This window comes from Uranotaenia lowii, chromosome 2 (assembly GCF_029784155.1).
Source record: "Uranotaenia lowii strain MFRU-FL chromosome 2, ASM2978415v1, whole genome shotgun sequence".
NCBI lineage: Eukaryota > Metazoa > Arthropoda > Insecta > Diptera > Culicidae > Uranotaenia > Uranotaenia lowii.
The window spans coordinates 208175007-208200387 of NC_073692.1; the positions used below are offsets into that span (position 1 = coordinate 208175007).

Here is a 25381-nt window from a genome sequence, read left to right on the forward strand (position 1 = left end):
GCCACGTTGAACATCATGCAGGATAGACCATCACCTTGTCGAAGCCCCCTGCGCGATTCGAATGAACTCGACAATTCACCCGAGATCCGCACACAGCACTGCGTTCCATCCACCGTCGCCTTGATCAGTCTGATCAGCTTCCCGGAAAAGCCGTTCTCGTCCATGATTTTCCATAACTCGTTACGGTCGATCGGTTTTTTTTTTTTTTTTTTTTTTTTTTTTTTTTTTTTTTTTTTTTTTTTTTTTTTTTTTTTTTTTTTTTTTTTGGTTACCCAGGTGGTAAATTCGAAGAAGGAATTTTACGAATTGTTCCCAATGCACGTCGAGTGCCGTGTCTACATGGGAACAATGGGTCAACTCGTTATATACTCATCCGTATATACATATGCCCTTAACTCCACCTGGGGCGTCAGACTATTTCCCAAACCGGTACCTGCCCTAAGGCAATACTTCGGTAGGGGTGTCTAATTCACGCATAGCGCTACTTTCGCAACACTCGCCAAGAAGTTCACATTTTAATTAAATATCATCCTGACCGCCCAACATCATCTTCACGTCCCATCCGCTACGCTGATTGTTTTGCGTAGTTCATTTCATAGTTTCGAACTCTTTAAGCTTAGTAAAGTTAACCTACGTTATCCTACGTCAATCGCAATTTGCGTCAGTCTCCAACTCTTTTGCAAAGCAGTCATTATCCGGGCGAGCCCATCACTGACTGCCTGCCATGTGTTGATGTCATCACACATCTTCTGCAACATGTTGTCCGCTGTTGTTTCTGGTCCGCAGGCGGCGAATATGTTGGCACGTTCCTCTTGAAATCTTGGACAATAGAATACCACGTGTTCGGGTGTCTCGTCCACGTCACCGCATGTTAGGCAGACCGGCGAGGCCGCATGTCCGAACCTGTGGTGATACTTCATGAAGCATCCATGACCAGTCAGGAATTGCGTCATGTAGAAATCCACTTCGCCATGCTTTCTCTCCATCCACTCTTTGATGTTTGGGATCAAACGATGGGTCCACCTCCCTTTTTCCGAGCTGTCCCACAGCTGCTGCCAGTTAGCCATGGAGCTATCTCTGGCTCGTGTTCTCACGTTTTGCATGCCTCTATTTTCGTAGCAATATGAGTCCTCCACCAACAATACCGAGATGGGCATGACTCCCGCTACAACGCATGCAGCCTCCGACGAAACGGTGCGGTATGCACTGATGACCCGCAAATTCATTCGCCTCTGTACACTGTTCAGCTTCTGCTGGTTACACTGGATGTTAAGACCAGATTTCCAGGCCGCCCCTCCATATCGAAGGATTGACGAAACTACACTCGAAATTATCCTTCGCTGACTACTTCGGATCCCCGAGTTGTTCGCCATTATCCTCGTGAGTGCGGCCGTTGCTGTTGCCGCCTTCTTGCACACATCCTCAACGTGGTTTTTAAAGCTGAGCCGGTCGTCAATCATCACACCCAAATATTTAAGCTCACGCTTTGATTCGATAGTGCATGATCCAACTGTAATCCTGCCTGTTTGCGGTGAAATCAGGTTTGATAACCGAGACCATCTCGGTTTTGTGGTGAGCCAACTGCAAACTTTTGGAGTGCATCCAGCTCTCTACCGCATCTACAGCCTCTGAAGCCTTTAGCTGGACGATTTCTGTAGAGTAACCCGTCGCTAGTAGCACGACATCGTCCGCGAAACCAACCAACTTTACTCCCTCTGGCAGGCTCAATGTCAGCACCTCATCATACGTAATATTCCACAGAACCGGGCCCAGTATCGACCCTTACGGTACTCCAGCTGTAACATCCATTTCCTGAAATCCTTCGCTCGTCATGTATAGAAGCTTGCGGTTCTGGAAATAGCTTTCCACTAATTTGTAGAGATATTTCGGTATCGGCGTGTGTGTGTGTGTGTGTGTGTGTGTGTGTGTGTGTGTGTGTGTGTGTGTGTGTGTGTGTGTGTGTGTGTGTGTAGAATGTTGCTCCTATTTTGATTTTGGAATTCACTCTTCAGTTGTCAAAATGCCGTCCAAGGAAGAAGAGCAGCGTATCAAAATTTTGCTCGCGCTTCGCGAAAAACCCGAGCTACTCGCACGCAAAGCTAAAAGTCGCCAAATCAAACGTTACAAATGTAATTTAAGTGTTTGGGGAACGTTTGTCGACAGTCAGGTAGTCTGGATCGGGGGAAAATCGAAAACCGGAAGCCGCTGAGACGACAAAGAGAGTTGCCGGTAATTTCAAGCGAAACCCTAACCTCTCTCTCCGAGATGTCGCAAATAAGCTGGGTGTATCGTCTACAACCGTGCATCGAGCCATAAAACGAGCCGGACTATCGACTTACAAGAAGGTAGTGACTCCAAATCGCGATGATATACAAAATACGACGGCCAAAGTTCGATCCCGGAGGCTTACACGACGATGCTGACGAAGTTTGACTGCGTGGTAATGGACGACGAAACCTATGTCAAAGCCGACTACAAGCAGCTCAAGGGACAGGAGTTTTATACGGCAAAAGGAAGGGGAAAGGTAGCAGATATTTTCAAGCACATGAGAAACTGTCAAAGTTCGCGAAGCAATATCTGGTTTGGCAAGCCATCTGTACCTGTGGCTTGAAAAGCAGCATTTTCATAGCTTCCGGGACTGTCAACCAAGAAATTTACGTGAAAGAGGTTTGAATAAACGTCTGCTGTCTTTCCTGAAGAAACACGGTTGTTCCGTACTGTTTTGGCCGGATTTGGCATCTTGCCATTACGGTAAAAAGGTCATGGAGTGGTACGCCGCCAACAACGTGCAGGTGGTTCTCAAGGACAAGAACCCTCCCAACACGCCGGAGGTCCGCCCAATTGAGGAATTCTGGGCTATTGTCAAGCGGAACCTAAAAAAGACCAACAAAACTGCTAAGGACGAGCAGCAGTTCAAGGCAAACTGGCTTTCTGCGGCGAAGAAGGTGGACAAGGTGGCTGTACAAAATCTGATGGAAGGGGTTAAGCGTAAGGCCCGGCAATTCGGATTTGGAAAAGCGGAAGCCTAAATGAATATTTTTCCTGAATTTAATACTAATTAAACTTGAAAAAGAAATTTAAATTGATTTTTTAAATAAACGATTTCACCGATTTACACGAGTTTTCCCTTGACCAAATTTTGACAGTATCACCCTTTAGACGCAAAGCGAAAAAAGTTATCACGTAAATTGTTACGGACTGCTGGTGTCATCCTTACTTACTGACCCTTACTTAGCCCCCCCCCCCCCCCCCCCCTTATGGGGTAAGTGGGGACAATACATTTTTCCTTTGATTTCTCAGGAAATTTTTCAACAAATTTGTGTTTTGTTGATTGAATACATTACTTTATTGCTCGAACTGTCAGAAATTTAAAAAAAAAATCATGGTACTATTAGTAAAGCATCTTTCAATGATTATTGTGTGTAATTTATGTTGCAATACACAAGATCGGATTTTATCGAATTTATTCCAGAACAAACAAGTACTTTTCCCAACTTTTCATGATCCGAGTGCTAAAAAAAGCTAAATTGTATTGGATGAAGGAGAGAAAATTGAAAAATGTGTAAACATCCAATATGTATAAAGCCGTGCCCACTTACCCCAGGTAGGGTTTAGAGACAAAATTTTAGATTTCTGTAAATGAACTCTTTTTTCTTCATTTTTAACCGTCGTTTATTTTCTTAACTGAATGTTTCGAATTGAAGGATTGTTTTAATGTATAAAGTTTTTCGTCAAGAGCCAGCTATAGTTAACGAGAAATTTACAATTGAAAAAGATGCACATCAACTCGACATCGTAGTTGAAAATAGAAAAATCCCAAAAAGTCGCTGTAAACATCCGTTACTGTCGGAATCGTATCTTTTTCACAGTTATTGGAGAGATTACAAGTAAATTTAGCATTCTGCATTAAAAGTTTGAAAAAATATTTCACAGTATTGTTTTAAAAGCCATCGTCCCCATTACCCCGCGTCCCCACTTACCCCGGTGTACCTTATGTGAATTTCACGTAAAGATCAAGTGATTTTATTAACTCCTCAACCAAGCAAAAATTTACGTAACGAGTGGCTACGTGAAAATACAGGTAAATTAAACGTTCCTTTTCGATTGAGTGTAGATTTGGAAATTTTCAACTTTTAGTTTTATGTTTTATTTGAATTAAAGTTTACAAGTAAAAATTATTTTGCACATTTCGAAAAACTTTCAGCCCAATTCGATTTTTCTTTGCATTGTCATAAATCATACGAAACTTCAGAAAAAACCCACCAAAATGTATACTGGCATAAGCTTCAAATTTCAAGGACAGTAAAGAAACGATCGAAAAAAACATGCGGCGTATCTTGCATTTTAATCCATTTTTTACAATAAGTTAAACCATTACATACGAGGGTAAAGTAGAGGTTCATTTTTTACTTACGCCATCTGTATGTATCAAATTTCAACGGCGGATAACTACGCAATTTTTTACCCGATTTTCAAAAATAAATAAGATTCAGGATAATTTATTCATGCGATTTTATTAAAACCAGATTAGAATTCGGCGTCGATTAGAATTTGGCGTCGATTAGCCTCTATTTGATACGCGAAAGGTAGCTCAAAAAAACGAGTTCTAGAGGTTTTCCAAACTTTCTGAATGGTTATTTAGAAACTGAATTGATATAACCACTCCAAAGCTATGATGGAAGTCAGCCACTGCGTATGATCTCCACATGCCACCCAACACATAACTTCTACTCATAGGTAAGTGTTGGTACAAACTTTTCCAAAGACACAACTGAATTTTTGACAGCTTTATTGATGTGCTCCAAAACTAAAATATAATAATAATAATGAATATTTCTGAACATTATTTCTCAAAGTTCTCAAACTCACTATTTCAGTGGCCTTCTGCGGCTTATGTTCGATACCAACAATCTTACAGCTTAGGTTCGATAGATGCCTGTGTTAAACAAAACTTCAGTATACTTGTAAAGGCATATATAATAAACAAATATTTACGCTATGCTCTATCTGGCTTTTCTGGTGATGAAGGAAAGGCCTATCTACAGGCCATGTAACAAAGTGTTACGACGTAGCGACTTTATAGTTGATGGAAAACGTTTTCAAACTTTCTCGTTTCCTATACATGGAGGTTAGAAAAGTTAGGTTATAAAGGTCTATATGAGGAAATTATAAGCAACCAAGCCTACCAATTGGAAATCAAATCACTTTCACGACTGCTTGTACCGCTATTTATCTACTGCTGATCTTCACAAGATCCCAACTTAAACTTCAACTAAACTTCAACTTCAACTAACTTTTACAAAATAATCCAACCACTCGTGGCAACCTGCTATCGTTCACCTCTGTCTACATTCTACCCTTACTAGTTCCGGTTTTGCTATCTGTCAGTTTAGCACTTGACAGTTCTCCTGTCACAGTGACTGCTTCATTTTGAGACTCTGTTGCCCTTGCAGCAACATCCTCCCCCCGGTGGAATCCGAATCCGGTTCCACTTCCGTCCTGAACTTCTAGTACTGCCAATCGGGATACTGGGCGACGACATATAGTACCTGACGCTAGCTGCACTATCGCCTGCCGAACTCGTCCGTCTGGTGAGGAAACCACTTCTAGAACTCGACCTCTGGCCCAATTGTTACGTCGTGAACCTTCTACAATGATAACTAGTTCTCCTTTTTCGATGTTTTTCGTCTCTCCGAACCACTTCGTTCTTTTTGTTAGAGTCGGAAGATATTCTAAGGTCCACCTCTTCCAAAATGAACCAATCTGTTTTTGAAGTGTATCCCAGGATCGACTTAACAGCTTACGGTTACACACTGCATGCTGTTCCGGTTGATGAACGCCTGTTGAGTTGCCTAACAATAGGTGGTTCGGCGTAAGGGCTTCCTGCTCAGCTGAATCCAAGGGCAGATAGGTCAGCGGCCGACAGTTGACTATTGATTCGGCTTCAATAAGCAATGTAAGAAGACGTTCGTCATCCAAATTTTCGTTGTATGCATCTGATATTGCCACCTTGATGGACCTGACCATTCTCTCCCAGGAACCGCCCATATGGGGGGCTCCAGGAGGAATGAATAACCATTTGGTGTTCGTATTGGTGAACGTAAACTCGAGTCCCATGTTGATTTGCTCGCGCAACAATCTTTCAGCGCCTTGAAAGTTTGTACCATTGTCACTATGGAATTCAACAGGGGAACCCCGACGACCAATGAATCGACGAATTCCCATGATGCAGGCTTCGGTAGTTAAGCTGTAGATCACCTCGAGATGTACGGCCCTGATAGTTAGACAGGTGAACAGTGCCACCCATCTTTTGACGGTTGCTCTTCCTACCTTTACTTGCAAGGGCCCAAAATAGTCCACACCAACGTAAGCGAATGGTCGAACACCGGCAGACAATCGAGCCAACGGAAGAGGTCCCATTCTCGGAACTACAGGGCGTGCCTTGCTCACTTTACAGTACTGACATTTCTTTACCACATCCTTGACGAACCCACGGATAGAAGGAATGTGAAAACGTTGTCTGATCTCATTTACAATGGTTTCGTTATTCCCGTGATGAAATCTTTTATGGTAGTCATCGACGAGTAGATAGGTCACATGATGGTTTTTTGGAAGGATAATAGGATACTTACAATCCAGTTCGACTTTAGGAGCATTTCGGATTCTTCCATCCACCCTTAGAACTCCGTGTTCATCTAGAACCGGAAACAGATGATAGATGCTACTGGAACGATCGACTAATTGCTGGTTTTTTCCGTCTAGATTACACTTGGACAGGATAATCATTTCATCTGGATAAATTTGCCACTGTGCTTGTTTGAACAACGTTCTTTCCGCCGACTGCAATTCGTTTTGCTTGAGAATTTCTAAAGGGCGGTTTTCATTTGGGTGAATTTTCTTAGACAAGAGACGATGTAAGTATGCTGTGGTCCTGAGAAGACGGTTCCAGTTCGAAAACCTTTCGGGTTCTAGTTGCGGTTCTGGGAGGAAAATTTCAGTATGTGCGTAACAAGGACGAAGCTCTTCGGTCGCGGGCGATGCCGTTTTCCTGGCAGGCCATTGATCTTCGGAATACGAAAGGAAATCTGGTCCACTGTACCAGATGCTTTTATCATTAAAGTGAGGTCCAACGCCCCACTTGGTTGCTTCATCAGCTGGATTTTGTTTGGTCGGGACCCATCTCCACTCGCTACGTGTTGTCAACTCTAATATTTCGGTTATACGGAAAGCAACGAATCGATGAAGTTTACGAGGATCTGAGTTTATCCAGCTTAGGGCCGTACTAGAGTCGGACCACATGACTCGTTTTGTGAAGCGTAGTGAATGACCTTCTTCGAGGAATCGAGTAAATCTGGAACCTAACACACATCCTTGAAGCTCAAGTCGGGGTATGGACCATGGCTTCAGAGGGGCTACTTTTGTTTTGGCTCCAACCAACGCAACTTCCACTGCGCCTAACGGATCCATGCATCGGACATAGCTGACACATGAATAAGCAGCTTCGCTGGCATCAACAAACGTGTGAATTTCGACTTCATCAACGGCTCTCGAAAAATAGCATCTTGGTATTCTGACATCGTGAATATGCTGGATCATCTCAATCCACCTGCGCCACAGCTCAAAAGTTTCATCATCAATCGGATCATCCCATCCATGACCCTTCCGCCAAACTTCTTGGATGAGAATTTTTCCGAAAATTAAGTATGGTGCAAGAAGTCCCAGAGGATCGAACATGGACATAACACATCGTAAAATTTCTCTTTTAGTCGGTCTTCGTCCGGTTTTTATCACTTGTTCGATATCCTCACGCATTTTCGTTGAGAACCTTAACTCATCTGATACCGTTTCCCATTGTATCCCCAGAACGTTCTCAGGAGCCAGTTTTGTTTTTGAATTAAACTCCTTTACATTTTCCAGTTGCTGTTCTCCGAGGTGTTGAAGCACTTCAGTGTTATTGGAGCAGAAATTCCGGAGCTCGAACCCGCCACTCTTATGTATAGTTCTCACCTGTTCCGACACCAGTTTGGCTTCTTGAGGAGTTTTAAAGCTGATGACATAATCGTCTACGTAGTGGGCGTTGAGGATATTCTCGACTGCAGCCGGATACTTCTCAGTGAACCGTTTTGCGTTACTATTCTTCACGAATTGCGCTGTCGCCGGAGAACAGCTTGACCCGAAGGTTGCCACATCCATAAAAAATATTTCGGGCTTTTTTTCGGGATCACTGCGCCACAAAAATCTTTGAGAATTCCGGTCTTCTTTGCGTATACGTATTTGATGGTACATTTCCTTTATGTCCGCACATACCGCTACCGGGAACTGGCGGAATCGGAAAAGTACCACCGGAAGAGCCGTTAACTGGTCAGGTCCTTTTAGTAAAACCGAATTTAATGAAACCCCGTCTACAGTTGCGGCAGCGTCCCAGACCAGGCGCACCTTGCCTGGTTTCTTGGGGTTGGACACTGTACCTAGAGGAAGGTACCATGAACGCCTCGGGTCAGCTGCTTCTAGCTCCTCATTCGTAGCTCGATGACAGTAGCCCTTCTCCTGGTACTCTTTAATTTGCCGCTTGACGTTTTCTTGCAGTAACGGATCCTTCGACAACTTCCTTTCCAGGCACTTTAATCTGGCTAGTGCCATAGGGTAACTATCTGGTAGGTCTATGTGATCATATTTCCATAGCAATGTGGATTCAAATCGGTCTCCTATAAACACAGTGGCTTTTTGTAACTGTTCCATCGCTCGCTTATCTTCTTCACTTGATTCAAGACAAACTGCCTTTGTTCCCGTTTCATCGGCGGAAAAATACTCCTTCAAAGTTTCGTTCAAATTTTGATCGTGCTGACAATCACAAATGTGAAAACTGGTTGCTAACGTTGCGTTACTTCCACCTCCATATACGCACCAGCCAAGACGTGTTCGAACTGCCGTGGGGCAACCTGTGCTCCCTTCTCTTGCTACCAATGGAACAACGACTCTAAGGTTATCGACGCCAATCAGAAGCTGGGGCTTAGCGTTGATGTAACCCTCGATTGGTAAATTTCGTAAGTGCTTGAAGCGTTGTTTCAACATATCGATCGGTAACGATTGTTCCGGCAAATCCAATGCATGAATCGTTCCAACATTTCTTAATGGGTAACGTTTGGTACTGTTTTTCCCCGATATCTCAAAAGACACACGTTGAGAATCGGCTTCAGTTCTAGTAAAATTACCTGTCCATTTTAAACAAAGTGGTCGGGCATGTCCGCTCAATCCTAACTTAGTTGCTAACTCAGTGTCCAACATCGTCAGTGAAGAACCTTCGTCTACGAAAGCGTAGGTATCGATAGACCTTTCCTCTTTGTATAGCTTCACCGGAATTATGCGGAACAACAGAGAACAGGAAGGCGCTTGATGTATATTATGAATCACAGAATTTTCAGTGTGAGAAGGCGAACTAGGTTTTAATACATTATGGAGAAGAGGATGGTGACGCTGCTCACATCCGTTTGTACCACACCTGTTCGTATTTCGGCATGTGCGGCGGCCATGGTCATACAAACATGTTTTGCAGAGGTCCAGTTTTTGTATGCACTTCCACCTGTCATCAACCGTTAATGATCGGAAGGTTGAACAGTCCCGTGATCGATGTCCCTCACCTTGGCATACGGCACACACAGTTCTATTCGTCACGTTACAAATTTCATCAGCTGCTTTTCGTCCATCGATACCTAAACCACCATCGACGGGCTCCGAATGAATAAGACTTCTATCCTGTTTCGAGCGCGTGGGACGTTCCATCGCAAATGATGTTACGCTGTATGCATCGGCTACTATTTCGTCCATAAACGTACCGAAGGTTCTAAGATTGATCATCTGACAATTTCGTCGGTAGCTTGCCCATCTCATTTTGTATTCAGCCGGAAGTTTCACAACTAAATCTTTAAGAAGGGTTGGGTTGGACAAATGTTCACCCAGATCGGCTGCCTCTATATGGTCACAAAGTGCTTGCACTTTGGTGCCAAATTCGATAAGAGTGTCTAATTTGTCAGCTTTTGGTGATATAGTGGTTTTAACACTTTCTATTAACGACTCAATCAGAAGCTCTGGTCTGCCAAAACGCATCCTGAGTGCTTCTATTACATGGGGAACTGATGCTGGTAGAATCAGCCTACTTCGAACCGCTTCCCAAGCTGCTCCTTTGAGGCATCGCTGCAACCGGATCATGTTCTCTCCGTTGCTAAATCCGCACGCTTCCGAAGTGTATGTATAATGGCTTATGAAAACGGGCCAATCTGCAGGGCTTCCAAAAAATGTCGGCAACTCCCTGGCAAGCGTCTGCCTGGCCGCCAACTGCTGCTGTGTGAGCTTTCTGCCAAGAATGTCATCCGGCTGTAGAAGTACGTTACCTACTAATGCATCCGAGTTAACTGCTACATTTTTATTTGGTTTCCTTCGCACTCCGGAATTGGTTTCCTGTGCGGTTGATTGCATCGTAACTTCTGGAATTGTAGCCAGCGGGAGGGAAGCTGACTTATTACGTGGTTTGCTTTGTTTCGGAATTGCTCCTTTGGATAACGTTTTCAAGTGATGAGCCGACTTAGGTGCAACATTGAACTCCTGTGGACAAGGTTCTCCAATCGGCACGATAACCTCCGTTTGGTTCAATTCGAGTTGACACATTTTTAACGTCTCTTGAAGCGCATGCATCTGGGCCAAACTAGGATGCGAGGCGCCTTGACAATCTTGTAATTGCTGCTGAAGGTTCTTAAGTGCGTCTGATGACAACCTTCTGCCACCGGCCTCTTCTCTCGGGTGGTTTTGCTGTGGAGGTGAATTGAGTTTTCCTGTTCCTACTGCTCCTTCTAATTCTGGGACTGATTGAACTTTTACCCATTCAGCGGTTCGCTTCTGTTTTTCAATCGGCAGAACGCTCCGGCGAGATTTTACACTGCGACGTTCATCGTCATTCTCCTGCAATGACTCTTCCAGCTTCTTGTATCGTTTATCTATGTACTGATGTTCTAGTTGTTTTTCTTCTTCTAGGCGTTTGAGATCTAGTTCGAGCTTAGCCTTCCTGGCAGACGCTGACGTGTGTACCGATGCAGCATCTGGCGGGGGATCAGAACACTTTTTGCACACCCAGGGTTGATCTTTCACTTCCGGACCTACACCAGCACATGAATAATGCAGCCACTCGGAACATTTATCGCAGGCAACTATGTTATCTGCGGAATCAGGTCGGTCGCATTCTCGGCAGTTGAAGGAATTTTCTAAATCCGTAGTATTAAAGTCGTCTTCACTGCTACTGGGCATTGTTGAAATATTTTGGAGAATGTTGGTACAAACTTTTCCAAAGACACAACTGAATTTTTGACAGCTTTATTGATGTGCTCCAAAACTAAAATATAATAATAATAATGAATATTTCTGAACATTATTTCTCAAAGTTCTCAAACTCACTATTTCAGTGGCCTTCTGCGGCTTATGTTCGATACCAACAATCTTACAGCTTAGGTTCGATAGATGCCTGTGTTAAACAAAACTTCAGTATACTTGTAAAGGCATATATAATAAACAAATATTTACGCTATGCTCTATCTGGCTTTTCTGGTGATGAAGGAAAGGCCTATCTACAGGCCATGTAACAAAGTGTTACGACGTAGCGACTTTATAGTTGATGGAAAACGTTTTCAAACTTTCTCGTTTCCTATACATGGAGGTTAGAAAAGTTAGGTTATAAAGGTCTATATGAGGAAATTATAAGCAACCAAGCCTACCAATTGGAAATCAAATCACTTTCACGACTGCTTGTACCGCTATTTATCTACTGCTGATCTTCACAAGATCCCAACTTAAACTTCAACTAAACTTCAACTTCAACTAACTTTTACAAAATAATCCAACCACTCGTGGCAACCTGCTATCGTTCACCTCTGTCTACATTCTACCCTTACTAGTTCCGGTTTTGCTATCTGTCAGTTTAGCACTTGACAGTTCTCCTGTCACAGTGACTGCTTCATTTTGAGACTCTGTTGCCCTTGCAGCAACAGTAAGGTTTTCTTCTACTAAAAATGAACGAACGTTGATCTAGCAGTGCACCAAAGTAGCATTTAAGTTTTCCCACTAGACAATAACAACAAAAATGATAACGTAAATATAGACCGATGTGTGCTCCACTTTGTAGACGAAAGGGAAAATCGATAATGGAACGAGTGTCAATGAGGAATCTTGTATTTATTGGTCTATCAACGGATGACAAAAAAGAAAAAAGAGCTCCCTGCATTCATTCTGATAGTACGAAGTATTTGGAGCAGGGGGAGATTTGGAACATAGAGCATATTTATCAATGATGGTGAGCAAGGTAACATTATATAAACTAAAGGACATACCCAAAGCCGCATCGCAGGCCCGCTTGAGCTGCGAATGATGGGACCGTTTAATGTCCTTGTCGCTAAGGATTTTCTCCAACGCCCGTACGATGAACATTTCTTTCGTTTTGCTGCTACCGCTGCTGTTGATTGTGGTGCCGATCGAAGATTTGATGATACCACTAGCGACTGGTGTTGGCATGTTCAAGAAGGCCGGAACCAATCCACGGGAGACGAGTGTCCTTTCACCACTTTTCTTCTGTTTCTGTCAATTCCACTCACTTCGAATCAATTTTGGGTTACTTTCTGACTCGTAAACCTTCACTTTTGGTCTGAGGCCGTTTGCTTTTCGTTAATTTCTATCGTTTGTTTCATGTTCTCTCCTAGTGGCCACGTACACTGATGAACGAAAATGAAAATCAAACAGAATCAGTAAACGCACCGACCGCATTGCTATTATGCCATTGATCCCCCCGTGAAAAATGCACTGTAGCCGATTCCATCTATATAGATATCCAACGAAGAATCAGTTATCGGGTTTCGGTTACTTTTGCCACATCACACAATCAACAACAACCCATTTATGAATCACTCTTCTAGACACAGGGACAACTGTGACCTTCCCTGGGTGCAATGCGTAGATTCCAACTCACACGATCGACTAGCACTTATGTTTGGAAGCAACCCGCCTTCCTGGGGAAATAGATAAGGGTACCGTGGAACTTGGAGGTACGGAATATCTTCTCACTTCTCTGCTACACTTTCCTGCACCATACTGCAAGGGAATGGCAGGTGGGGCTCACGAAAAAAGAAAACTTGTAAAACACACCAGCAAACGGTTCACATCAAAAACTTTTATGACTATTTTAATCCATACAGCTTTTCCAAGTAGTTCTGTCTCTTAAAACGGTGTCACGACGGCTGAATATGACGAAATTTTCAATTTTCAATCAGATAGAAAATGATTATCACTAATTTTCGTTTAGATTTTCTCTCTTCTATCCACGGGTTTCCGATTTGGTCACGTAAAAGAAAAATGTCAAATTTGACGTTAACGGACGTTCAACAGCCCAGGGGGCTTGAAAAATGTAAATGCACTTTGAGAAAACATATGTGAATTTTGGCAAAATGATAAAAAAAAACTATTTTTTCACTATATGTTATGGCTTTTGAAAAAATCAGTACAAATCATTATATCTGGTACGGCTGGTTTTCGATGAATACAATTTCCATATATCATATTTCTATAACTTTACAAAGCATACTGTTTTAATTGTAAGTTAAGTGTTTGAACACTAAAACACAAAATATCACTGAAATTGACACTTAAAATAAAAAAAAACCAACCTGCATGAAAATCTTTCATTTAACGGATAGCATGAATTTCATCCCTTATATAATATAATCATTAAAGAATAAAGGGGTTGTGATGCTCAGTTGGCAAGTCTGTTGCTTCCTGAGCCGATATCCGCGAGTTCGAGTCCAAGAGTAAGTCTCGAACACCAGTTGTACCGGATAAGTTTTTCAATAACTGTCCGCCAACTTGAATGTTGATAAAGTCACGAATGCAACAAAGATGGCAAAGCGACTATAATCGAAACAAAAAAAATTAAAGAATAAAACGTGATAAAACTGAAGATTCACCGTTTGAGTTTCAGCTTGTCTAATACTATAAATAAGCAGCATACTGAAGTTGGAGAAAAAGTTTTCAAAGTTTTAATTTTATTTGGCGTTATATTTTTAATTTTGAAGATTAGCTTTTTTAGGTTTAAGAAAGCCTAATATTAAAAGTTTGATTTTTAATCAAATTCTAGTTATTCCCTCTATAAAGTGAACAAAGAGAGTTTAATTTTTAGTTCATAAGGTCGAACTTAGCTTTGCTCCCTCACCGAAGGAAAAAAAAGGGATCAATTTTGAGTTCGCAGTTCGATCTCCGTTTTGAACCATCGCAAGGAGGAAAAAGGGTAGTTAACTTTATGTTCATAGAATCGAACTATGTTTTGAACCTCGGTCATACTTAATTTTGAGTTAAAAAAAAGAGCGTGTACTATAAATAAGCAGCATACTGAAGTTGGGGAAAAAGTTTTAAAAGTTTTAATTTTATTTGGCGTTATGTTTTTGATTTTGAAGATAAGCAAAATCTTCAAACCAGATTTATGTCTATATACCATGTCTTCATGTCCATGCAGGTTAATCCTTCTTCATATTCTCCAACTCGTGTTTACATCCCAGACTACGACAACTCTTCTGTCCAGTTTGATTTGTCTATGCAGCAAGAAATTCGTGGAATCCCTGATTCGCATCGTCCACTTCTGATTCCAAGAATTTTCGATGCTAAATATAGACACGTCGATGCTGACAAAATGTACTTTACAGATGGGTCGCTTATAGAGGAATCAACGGGATTTGGAGTTTTTAACGAAATAGCTACTGCCTCACATAACCTCCATCCACCATGCTCGGTATACATCGCAGAATTAGGAGCCATTTACTGGGCGTTGGACAGCGTCGTTTCAAGGCCAGTAGGACACTACTATATTATAACGGACAGCCTCAGTTCTGTTGAAGCAATCCGTTCAATAAGACCAGGAAAGCACTCACCGTATTTCCTCGGGAAGATACGGGAGACGCTGAGTACTTTATCAAGACGTTGCTTTGCAATCACCTTCGTTTGGGTCCCCTCACATTGCTCGATAATGGGTAATGAGAGGGCGGACTCTCTGGCTAAGGTGGGGGCGATGGAAGGCGACACATATCACCGTGAAATCGTCTTCAACGAATTTTACTCCTTAGTTCGAAGGAACTCTCTTGTCAACTGGCAGCGCAAATGGGACGAGGATGAGTTGGGTCGATGGCTCCACTCGATTATCCCAAAGGTAAGCCTCAAACCCTGGTTTAATAGATTGGATCTGAGTAGGGATTTTATTCGTGTATTTTCCCGTCTCATGTCCAATCATTATTCCTTAGACGCGGTACTCTATCGTTTGAATATTGTTGGCAGCAATTTGTGTAGTTGCGGCCAAGGTTACCATGACATCGAGCATATTGTCTGGTCGTGTGAGGTCTATCTTGTCGCCAGAACGAATTTTATAGACTCCCTTCGGGCCCGAGGAAAACCACCTAACGTCCCAGTGAGAGATGTACTAGCTATGCTAGATTTGGACTACATGCTCGAAATCTATCTTTTTCTAAAAGCTATTGATCTTCGTCTATAATACTTTTTATTTTCATATTTCCCTTTCCTATCCTCTTTCTCTTTAAAATAAAAGTGTTAAGCTAAGCAAAATATTGTAAAAACAAAAAACGAGTTTGGCTCCTTAAAACCTGAAGGTATGAGCCGTTTCAAATAAAGATTTACAAAAAAAAAAAAAAAAATAAGCATTTTTAAGGTTTTAAAAAGCCTTATATTAAAAGTTTGATTTTTAATCAAATTCTAGTTATTTCCTCTATAAAGTGTATATGCATTATTTAAACATAAACTTCGAAAACCACTAGGCATGACATATTGTGTCAAATTCGGGTATAATTTTTAAATAAGTCGTATAAGTTAATGTAAACAAAGCGAGTTATGGACAGATTTATCGATTAAGCTGTATAAATTTTATAAGGGATGTGGAATCATGGAATTTTTAAATATCATCCCAAAATCACAGTAAAAACAGTAGCAAATAATCCCGGAAATATAATTAAAACTGTTATTGTTTGAATGGTGATATACGCCTTTTTAAAAACGATCAGTCGAATAAATCAAATTTCGTGATCAGAGCGAATCGAATCCCGTAATTTGTTGTGAATCAGATTGCGTTTTGGCCCCGAATAAAGTGCGAAATGTTTCATTACTAGTTTAAGTGGCATTACAATAGATATTTAGATCGACACTCTGCATTTGCAAGACGTTCCTCCGTACGTTGGGCTGCCTGATGGATCCAGGAAAAATGGTGAGTTATTGATAGCAACGAAATCAACTTTGTTGTGCAACGCCTTTAGCAGCAAGGTTCCCTTCCTTGGTTGGCTGGCACTGATAAGGATGCATTCAGCTTCGAAATGGATTACGCATATAAATATCAAGATTTTTCTTCCTTTAATGATTTACAATGGTAGCAATTGTTTCCTCCTGTATCCTTTATTCGCGTAAGTTCTCCAACTTAATCTGTTGAAAATGTTTTTTTTCTCAGTCGAGTTTGACAAGACTATTCAATAGTTATGAATTTTAATCGTTTCATTCTGGCTATCTCAATCTTTAGCAATTGCAATGTACTAATGCAAGATGCAGGTTCAATTTTGGATTGAATGGGATGTTAGTTTTCTTGATTTTAATTAAGCCGCGTTTATCCAATCAAAATAATATAGGTATTAATGACTCAAAGATCGACATCAATACAAACAAACACTCTAACCCTGCAGGATATAACTCCGGAGGAACTTCGGAAGCGTATTCCCAATTGGTCGTTGGAATCTGATGGTCAATTATTGCAGTACATGGTAAAAATTTCCAAGGTAAGTGAAGAAGTCGTTTTCATCCGATCAGGATTTGAACTACAATTTACATTACACTCGACTCATATAGGACTTGTAATATCAGGAATATAAAAATGTAAAAAAAATCCAATACTGACAACTTACAGCTTTAAACTTGCTTTAATTTGTTTTCTGTTCCTAATCTTTTTTATTTATTTTTTATGGCTAGAATTTAGAGGAAAAATGCAAACAAACACAGGAAAATATGAACCGAATGTTGATGCAGGGCGAGGAAAGTCACATCCGTTTCGCCAATGCTTCTAATAACTTCAACGGTATTCAGCAATCGAAATTTGTGGAAAACCGTGTCGAAGACGACGATGAAAGCTTCTACTCAGTTCGGGAAGAAATCGAAGAACCCGGAGAAAAGCTGCCACATGCGGAAATATTTCAGATGGCTGTTGAGCGTTCGGTAAACGTCATGTACAGATGCTTCGAGAAAGTGACTGTTGAACTGGACAGCGATAGCGAAAGTGATGACGAAGAGGAAGCTGCTGCTAGGAATACTGTTTTAAGGGCTATTCAGAAATATCCTTACATACATCGTCCGCTGCCTCACCTGATAGGATCGGCAGAATGGCGCGACAACTGGCACGTGGGGTTAATAGATTCCGAAGAAGAATCGGAGACGGAAACAAAAGATCAGTATTCTGATTCCAGCGATAGTGATGGAATGTTACCGTCACGAGCAGAAAGTAATAATACTCCTTCGGAATCTGAAGGATCGGTTTGGGGAATTCATTCGGACCCCCGGAGAAGAGCGCCTTCCATGGATCCAAGTATTTCCGAGGACACTTTGTCGATACATTCTACTTCAAGTTCTATTCGGCCTGCGTCTATGCGTGGAATGATCGGACAGCAGAAAGTTGCTGTCTTGCCAGGTCCATCGTTCAAACCACCGGTGTTGTTCCCAGATCGGCCGCCCGATGACACGACAAGTATATCATCTCGGTCAAGGGTTCCAAATTTGTTCGAAGAGTCAGATGAAGACGAATCGACTCCGATTCACAGGCCAACTGTCGCTCCGGTGGCGGACAAACAGAACTCTTCTTATTTCAGAGGGAATCAACCAGAACGTAGAACAATCAATCTTTTTTCTGACGAACCACCTCCAACGAACAGTTGTGATCCTACAACGATTGATAGTCAAGTGACCCAAACAAGGAAACCTCCAGTTAATTTATTCATTGACAGCGATGATGAAGAAAATATGTTCAACAACAATCCTTCTAAAGCAACCTCGGTTTATCAGAATGAACCTCCTGATTTGCCACCCACTGGTGTTAACAAAGGCTCCAATATGTTTGACGAAAGCAGTAAAAAAATTCCACCATCAGCGACTATTTCCTTTGAAAAGAATAATAACACGAATGAAATTCTGGCAGACGACGAAGACATCTTCGTTCCGGTACAAAGATCGATTAATGGCGCAGAAGAATCGAAACGAACAACTATTCAAAGAATAACCAATCTTTTCGACGATGAAGCCCCGATTGATGATTTTGATGAAATATTCAAACCAAAATCTACAACTGTGCGTAAAATTCCCGGTGCTAAACTGGTGCTTCCGGTTTCAACTAGTGGGCCTAAAAAGGAAGAGAAAAAGCCAGATGTGCCAAAAGAAATCGAACCAATTGTTGCGTCTCCGCCTAGAAAAGTGAATCTCTTCGACGATGAAGGTGATGATGAAGACATACTCTCACCAAAGCCAACTAGAGAAGCAGTTCCACCAAAAACAGGTATTGTGAAACAAGAACCAAGAAATGCTGTCAATCTTTTCAACGAAGCTGATGATAACCATGATGATATTTTCTCGAATGTATTCAACAAAAAAGGAAATCCGATAGAATCAAGCAGACGAAAAGTCAATCTTTTCGGCGACGACTTGGATGATGTGCTTGAGATACCGAAACCAAATCTTCCTGAACTCGCTAATGTATTAGCACCTGCTGTAACTCCTTCAGAAATAAAAGTTTCGGAACAATTTGCGCAAAATAACGAATTCACTGAAGAAGTTCAGAAACCTGTAGAAGAACGTTCCAGTATTCGCGCAGAGATTCTAAAAAAGAAATCAATTTTTGATTCAGATTCCGAAGAGGGTGAAGATTTCTTGAGCGAAACTAAACCACCCTTGGGAGCGGCAAAAGAAACATCTCAAGAACCACCGAAAACTTTGAATGCAGATAAAGCGAGTGACACGCACGTATTAGAACAAAAACTTATAGAAACTGCAACAGCTCCATCAGGAACAAAAGTTTCGGAACAACCTGCGCGAAATAAGGAATGCACTGAAGAAGTTCAGAAACCTGTAACAGATCAATCCAGTATTCGTGCGGAGATTTTGAAGAAGAAATCAATTTTCGATTCAGATTCGGACGAGGGTGAAGACTTCTTGAACGAAACTAAACCGCCTTCTGAAGTGATCAAAGAAACACCTCAACCACCACCAAGAACTTTGGATGCCGATAAAGCCAGTGATACGTACACATTAGAACAAAAAGTTATAGAAACTGCGAAAGATGAAAGAAGTGTGAGTAACGATCAAAATAATAAACCTAAAATAAAGCCTGAAATTCCTGATGAGCCTCCGGAGTTGGATTCATGGGAAGAAACCCCACCGGAAGATAACTACCCTCATGTTTCAAATGATATTGAATATTTCTTAACAACAAATGAAGTCACCAGTAATCCAGTTGAAGCTTCTCCAGAAAAATCCTTGAACAGTAGTAAAGATGAAAATGTCAACCGACTCTCGAACTCAGCAAATAAAACTTTGATTCCTGATCAAATTGAACATAATGACCCTCAAATTGCGATCGCAACTCCTATCAAGGGAGAAATGTTGCCAGAATCCAACAAAAGTGCCTTAAACTTTAGTCCGATCGGGTTATTTAGTGATTTACCGCCACCGGATGACGATTTTTGTGATTTTCCCAGTTCTAGTCTGCCAGTTTATGCTGACGATGAAGCAATTTTCGAGAGTAAGCCCTTGCCTTCAGGTGAAAATTCTACAGGCCCAACTGTAGGTGGGAATTCCAATCTCAGTAAATACCTTTTCATGGACGATGATGGGCCTCCTCCTGACGATACTAGCGCAACTAGATTGGCTGACATTGATGAAGTTGACAAAGTAAAAGTAAATCAAATCCAAAATAAGGAATCTAAATCGTTGTCTAGTCCTGATAAATTATCTGCATTAGAAGCAAATGCCGAAAAATCAAGGATTCATCGATTGAGTGCAAGGGTCAACATAAATGTCAATGCTCTGTTACCTGGTGCTAAAAGGCCTCCTCAATCAGTTACTGTGCAACCTGAAGAGAAAGAGGAATCTGCGAATACAAATTCAGCATCGACTCCAGTAGCCAGCGTTATTAGTCGGTCAGAAAGCGAAAGCAACCGCCTGGTGGGGCCCAATAAAACTCGCGCCAAAATTCAAGTTAAGCGCAAACCATCTTCTCGGCAGCATCGCAGGGCAGTTTATGAAAATAGTTTGCCCGATAGTCCAGAAATTTCGGCCACCACATCTGCTTCTTCATCAGAACCCGCAACAGTAGAACCAAACAAAGAAGTTCGTGTTGTCGTAGGGTCAGAGTTTAAAGCACAGCACGTTGAAATTACTGCTGCCCACCTTACTGTTGAACAGCTTTTATCTAGCGATCTCACTCAAAAGTTGTCCCAGCCGAAACTTTCGGAATATGCGAATAATGATGACAATCTCAACAGTAAAACCGATATATCAAACTCAATTTTACCAAAGACCCTTAGGGCTGAAACTAAATCATCCAGCTCGGATTCAATGAAGCTTCCTATCAACTCCCTTATTTCTCAAAATAATACCAAATTGTTTAGTGACGAAGATTCCGATGACGATCTTTTCGGTAGTAAGACAACACGTCGCCTAGTAAATCGTATCACTGATAAAGCGGTTAAACCATCAAATTTACAACCTCCAGTATCGAGTTCTGTGAGTCACGCACCAACCAGTGTTTCAATTTTTGAAGATTCGGAAGACGATGATCTATTTTCCTCAAAATCGAAATCCCGTGATTTCTCATCGGCAAGTAGTAAAGTGAATGCCGCAACGAAAATGCCAACAGCAATCAGTGATAAGATTCAGGCAACTAATCATCAGCAAACGAAAAGCTTGTTCGGTTCCGATGATGAAAGTGATGGCGATGATCTTTTTGGAGGATCGAAGAAGCAAACCAAAAAGCCAGTTGCCTCAACCGGGCTTAATCGTGCTCACACTAACAAGGCAAAATCAAAACCAGCAATTGAATCTAAAAGTATTTTTGAGGACGATGACGATGACGATGATTTGTTTAGCGGAGCTATAGCAAGTAAGTAGGAAGCTCTCATAACTTCTACTGCTAATTTCAAAACATATAGAATTTGCAAAAATTTAATTTCACACGACTTTTTGTTTTATTTATTCTTTAGAATCGATACCGAAACCGCCGTCATCGAATAAACCAACCAATGAGACTGTATCGTATCATTCAAAACCAGTGGCAGATGACCCGTTGACTAAGTTACTTGGTGGGTCGTGAAATACGTAACACCATTATGAAGGTAAGCATTTTTCATGAGGTTTTTTTTTATTCGTGTTTCATAGCTTATACGTTGAAAAATTTTAGAAAACAACGATGGAAAATCTAGTCAAAATTATTCCCTGGGGCAGGTGTTTTGAAAAAAAAAACAAAAAAAGATTGCTTGAGATTTCGATTTCCGTTATGTTTAGCTAAATTCGGCTGTATTTGTTGCAATTTCCCATTTGCTTTTTGAATCATTCCATTCAAGTTGCTTTAATACTAACGTGCATTATGCGGGGTTGTCTGAATAATATTCCTGGGAAGCGATTACCTGAATTCTTTCTGTTTTGTGATTATGTGATCGAACAACGTTAGACGTTAGAGCGCTATAAAACGACAAGGCAACGTGTGAGTTCAGTTCCACTTTGAAATGATCTTGTATATGTTTTGTATCTACTGTTCAAAACAGAATAATCTTGTATGCACATATGGTACTTTGTACTAGAGAACTTAGTTATGCATAACATAGATACCTATACCTACAATTATCGAACAATGTTGTTGTTACAAATCTTTTATACGCACTAGATTAATAGTAAATGAATACATGTATATTGCTAATCTCATATCAAGTGCTATTGATGTCGAATGTGATGTATCACTTTCCAAATTGGACTAATGTAATCTAAGGTAGGTACATCGTTGCACACTAATTGGTTTCATTTCGAATTTTAATGAGTTTTTAGCGCAAAGTACTGGGCTCTATGGATATCCTCGAGCTCGTTGAGTCACTACTAGTTGATTGAGATTTCCCCAACTAATAAGGAGCATATTGCTTGTATAGGGTTTCGCGATGCTCTTGTCGTTAAGGCCGCATTCTCCAATTTCTCGGATATCCCACATTCGCCAGATCACGCTCCACTTGGTCTAAACACCTCGCTCGTTGCGCCCCTGTCCGTCTCGTTCCTACCGGATTCGTAGCGAACACCTGTTTTGCAGGACAGTTCAGTTGTCCGGCATTCTCGCAACATGTCCTGCCCAGCGTATCCGGCCAGCTTTCATCACCTTCTGGATACTTTCGGGTTCGCCGTAGGGTCGCGCGAGCTCGTGGTTCATCCTTCGCCTCTACACTCCGTTCTCCTGCACGCCGCCAAAAATGGTTCTTGATACTCGTCGCTCGAATACTCCGAGGGTACGCAAGTCCTCCTCCAGCAATATCCATGCCTCGCGCCCGTGGGACCTCTGATTTTGGTCCCATTCAGGATTTTACGGCAAATGGGCCAGGAACACGCCCTTACGCTCCATGACAATGATCTGAAACGAATCCACCTTGCTGCACAGCTTAATTTGAGACCCTGGAAACGGAGCCACACGAAAAGTCCAATACTAACTTTTACGCATGTGGCGTATTTCAAGAGCTTCATTACATAATAGCAAGCTTATCTTTATAGTTCCACTCATATGGCCGAAACGTATTCTTCTCAAATGCTCCTCAGGAATAGGAGACATCTGAGCACCACTGTATAAGGGAAGAGCGGCGAGGCCGCATGGAAGATGTTCTAGGGGTACGTACTTCTGGAAGCGAGATGGACTGGTGAGCCGCTTCTTCGTCGGTTGAGTTTCTGCAGAGAATTCTGCTTATCAATACCTATAGCGCGTTAGTATTCTCTTCCAACTTCAATGGAATCAGATAATATGGCGAGCTGATGAGTTTAAACCGATAATGGTCGGACAGGAACAGCTCTTGATCCATAATGTCCCTTGTCCTCCGCCAGTATGATGCCCATAAGGATAATGCCCGCAATAACGAAAGCTATCAGTCGATGTGTGATCCGTAATTTGGATAGGATAAGCTTTACCTCTATAGGGTGGTCTTCTATCTCCTCGATTTTTTCACTGGTGATCATCGCCAGCAAGTAGCTTCAGCGTTAGCACACCATTAAACATGGCGTTTTACAGCACAGATCCGAGTATGGGTCCCTGTGGAATACCTGCGCGGCGGTAGTTCGTTTCCCGGTTTTGGTTTCGTAGGTCGAGACTCGATTTTCAAAGAAGCTTCTCACAATTCTGCACAAGTTATAGGGTGCATGTTGGTGAAACCCTTGGGAAATAGCTTCCCGGCTGCCGTAGTCGAAGGCATTCTTGCCTCGTCCCTCACAATGTCGCAGTGACGAATACCTGCACGCTTTTTTATATGAGAGTTTCCCGTAACTTGCCACAATTCGTAAGGCGTCCGTTGAAGATATCCTTTTCTAAACCGTGGTTTCTGTACGACAGCCCACTTTTACAGTTAGTCTATTGAAGTTTATTGTCTTTTATAGCTTGCTAAGAGCATCTAGCAGACAAGTAGGTATTTACAACACAGTTTACAATACGGGATGCTCTGCTGATGTTCCTGGTTTCAGTAATACCACCAACTTCGAAAAAGTCCACAGGTTAGGTAAAATCTATTGTTGAGACACTTTTGTAGCACCACTCTGAGTGTATCCGCCCACCTGAAGGCTTGTAAGCGTCAGATAACACTTCCATCGATGTTGTAGTGATTGGTCGCGGGTAAATCTAGTTTTCAATAATATCGCTATGAGAGAAAATTATAGGTGATGGTTTTCCCCGAATAATGCAGCCTTCAAAGCCAACAACAGCGCCACACACCACCAGAATGCAGCCAGGAAGCTTAAACACGTCACGACCAGAGGGCCATCCATGTTAACACGCGCTGCTTGGTAACGAAGTACAAAGAGCACGACACATCCAGCACACAAAAGCCTTGTAAGTGTTACAAGCCAGAGACCAGAACCCCTAAGTATTGGTCAAAAACAATCATTTGGCGGAACAGAAGTCAACCTTTGTCCTTGATCCCTGGTTCCTTAATCAGCCTTGGTTTGGTCGCGATCGCCACGAATAGCCGTTACCATCCGGGTGATCATTGGTTGAAGGTTGTGGTCCACTCCGAATAATGAATCTTCGGATCAAGCTCTCCAACCAGTTCCTCCGTCCTCGTAGCCGAAACTCTCGGAATGAACATCCCGGTTTCCGGTTGGAATTGGACCGACAGAGCAGTTGCTTGGTCGGCAGGCAGCAACAACTTCTCGTCGAAGCTTCTTTTTTATTGATAAAACTTACAAATATAATTGTTACATCGAGAGACCCCTCGTGCTGCGCAGACTGCATTATCGACTTTAGAAGAGCGCGAAGTAGCAGAGTGAAAATAAACCGCCAGTTAGCAGCGACAGGAAGTCTCGAAAGGAAGCCATTTTTGATAAATTGAATTTGAAAGAAAGTGATTATTTGTTAGGCAGTTTAAGTTTCAGATTAGCAGTTTGTGTTTAACTTGATTGTAAGTATTGTCGCTAAGAGATTGAAGCATACATGGCTATAAATTTATCACATCAAACTTACAAGTTAACACATTTGTTGAAGATTAGAGAAACTGTCTAAACAAACATCCAGGAAACAATATTTGTGAAGATAAGTTGATGTTAATTTAGAGAAGGAAAACTAGAATGTAAGTTCAATATCTTTTAAATTTAATAATGTACATAGTAATTTTGTATTTTCTTCAATGTAGCTTTAAAGCAACTCCACCATCAGAAACAAAAAGAGTTTGACAAAAAGAATCCTTCCCACATCAACAATAATGGTAAATACAGAGATAGCTGTAATTTACAGCCTGTAAGGACCAAAAACGATTTTTCTCGCTTAAAAAGTACTACACGACGCGCATTGCATTTAAATCTTCAACTTATACAACGAAGAATTTGAATTTACTGCAAAACTTATCAACGGTAAACAAAAGTTTCAAAAAAAGTTTTAGTTGTCGAAAAAAAATTTTTTTCAACTTTGAACCAATCCTGTGCGTGTAAGCAAAATTATGTCAAAAGCATGTTCGTTCATGAAACTCCAACCCAACCTCTTTTCAATCAATTGTGGTAAAGTTGGATTTGAGGCTTGATAGAGCGATATTTTTGACTTTTGTCAACT

General features: G+C 41.6%; 3 protein-coding genes across 7 annotated transcripts in view; 1 reads left to right on the forward strand and 2 right to left on the reverse strand.

The window, feature by feature from the left end:
• The window catches only part of LOC129749983 (brefeldin A-inhibited guanine nucleotide-exchange protein 1), a 37737-nt gene extending 24374 nt beyond the window's left edge, over positions 1–13363 (reverse strand). Inside the window, exons 1-2 of the mRNA XM_055745160.1 lie at positions 13004–13363; positions 12372–12749 (exon numbers count right to left, since the gene is read on the reverse strand). Of these exons, the coding sequence (XP_055601135.1) occupies positions 12372–12552 (181 nt within the window). The 5' untranslated portion in view covers positions 12553–12749; positions 13004–13363. The remainder of the gene's footprint in view (positions 1–12371; positions 12750–13003) is intronic.
• LOC129749982 (uncharacterized) lies at positions 4806–12331 on the reverse strand. Of its 4 annotated transcripts, none has more exons than XR_008738239.1 (2): positions 5187–12331; positions 4806–5116 (listed from the first exon to the last, which is right to left on the reverse strand). XR_008738239.1 is itself a non-coding variant. In XM_055745159.1 (2 exons), the coding sequence occupies exon 2, from the start codon at positions 11293–11295 to the stop codon at positions 5347–5349; it is 5949 nt and encodes a 1982-aa protein (XP_055601134.1). In that variant the 5' UTR covers positions 11296–11689; positions 11760–12331; the 3' UTR covers positions 4806–5346. The 4 variants fall into 4 exon arrangements, 2 of the variants coding, with proteins under 2 accessions (XP_055601134.1, XP_055601133.1); XM_055745159.1 differs by having other exon boundaries at positions 4806–11689; positions 11760–12331; XM_055745158.1 differs by having other exon boundaries at positions 4806–11509; positions 11569–12331.
• A 2706-nt stretch (positions 13364–16069) lies between the features above and the next one.
• Positions 16070–22028, forward strand: LOC129746661 (WASH complex subunit 2). 2 transcript variants are annotated; one of them, XM_055740456.1, is made up of 5 exons: positions 16070–16288; positions 16755–16847; positions 17038–21208; positions 21309–21440; positions 21506–22028. In XM_055740456.1, exons 1-4 carry the CDS (start codon positions 16271–16273, stop codon positions 21416–21418), a joined length of 4392 nt encoding a protein of 1463 aa, XP_055596431.1. In that variant the 5' UTR covers positions 16070–16270; the 3' UTR covers positions 21419–21440; positions 21506–22028. The 2 variants fall into 2 exon arrangements, with proteins under 2 accessions (XP_055596431.1, XP_055596432.1); XM_055740457.1 differs by having other exon boundaries at positions 21309–22028.
• Positions 22029–25381: the final 3353 nt, after the last annotated feature.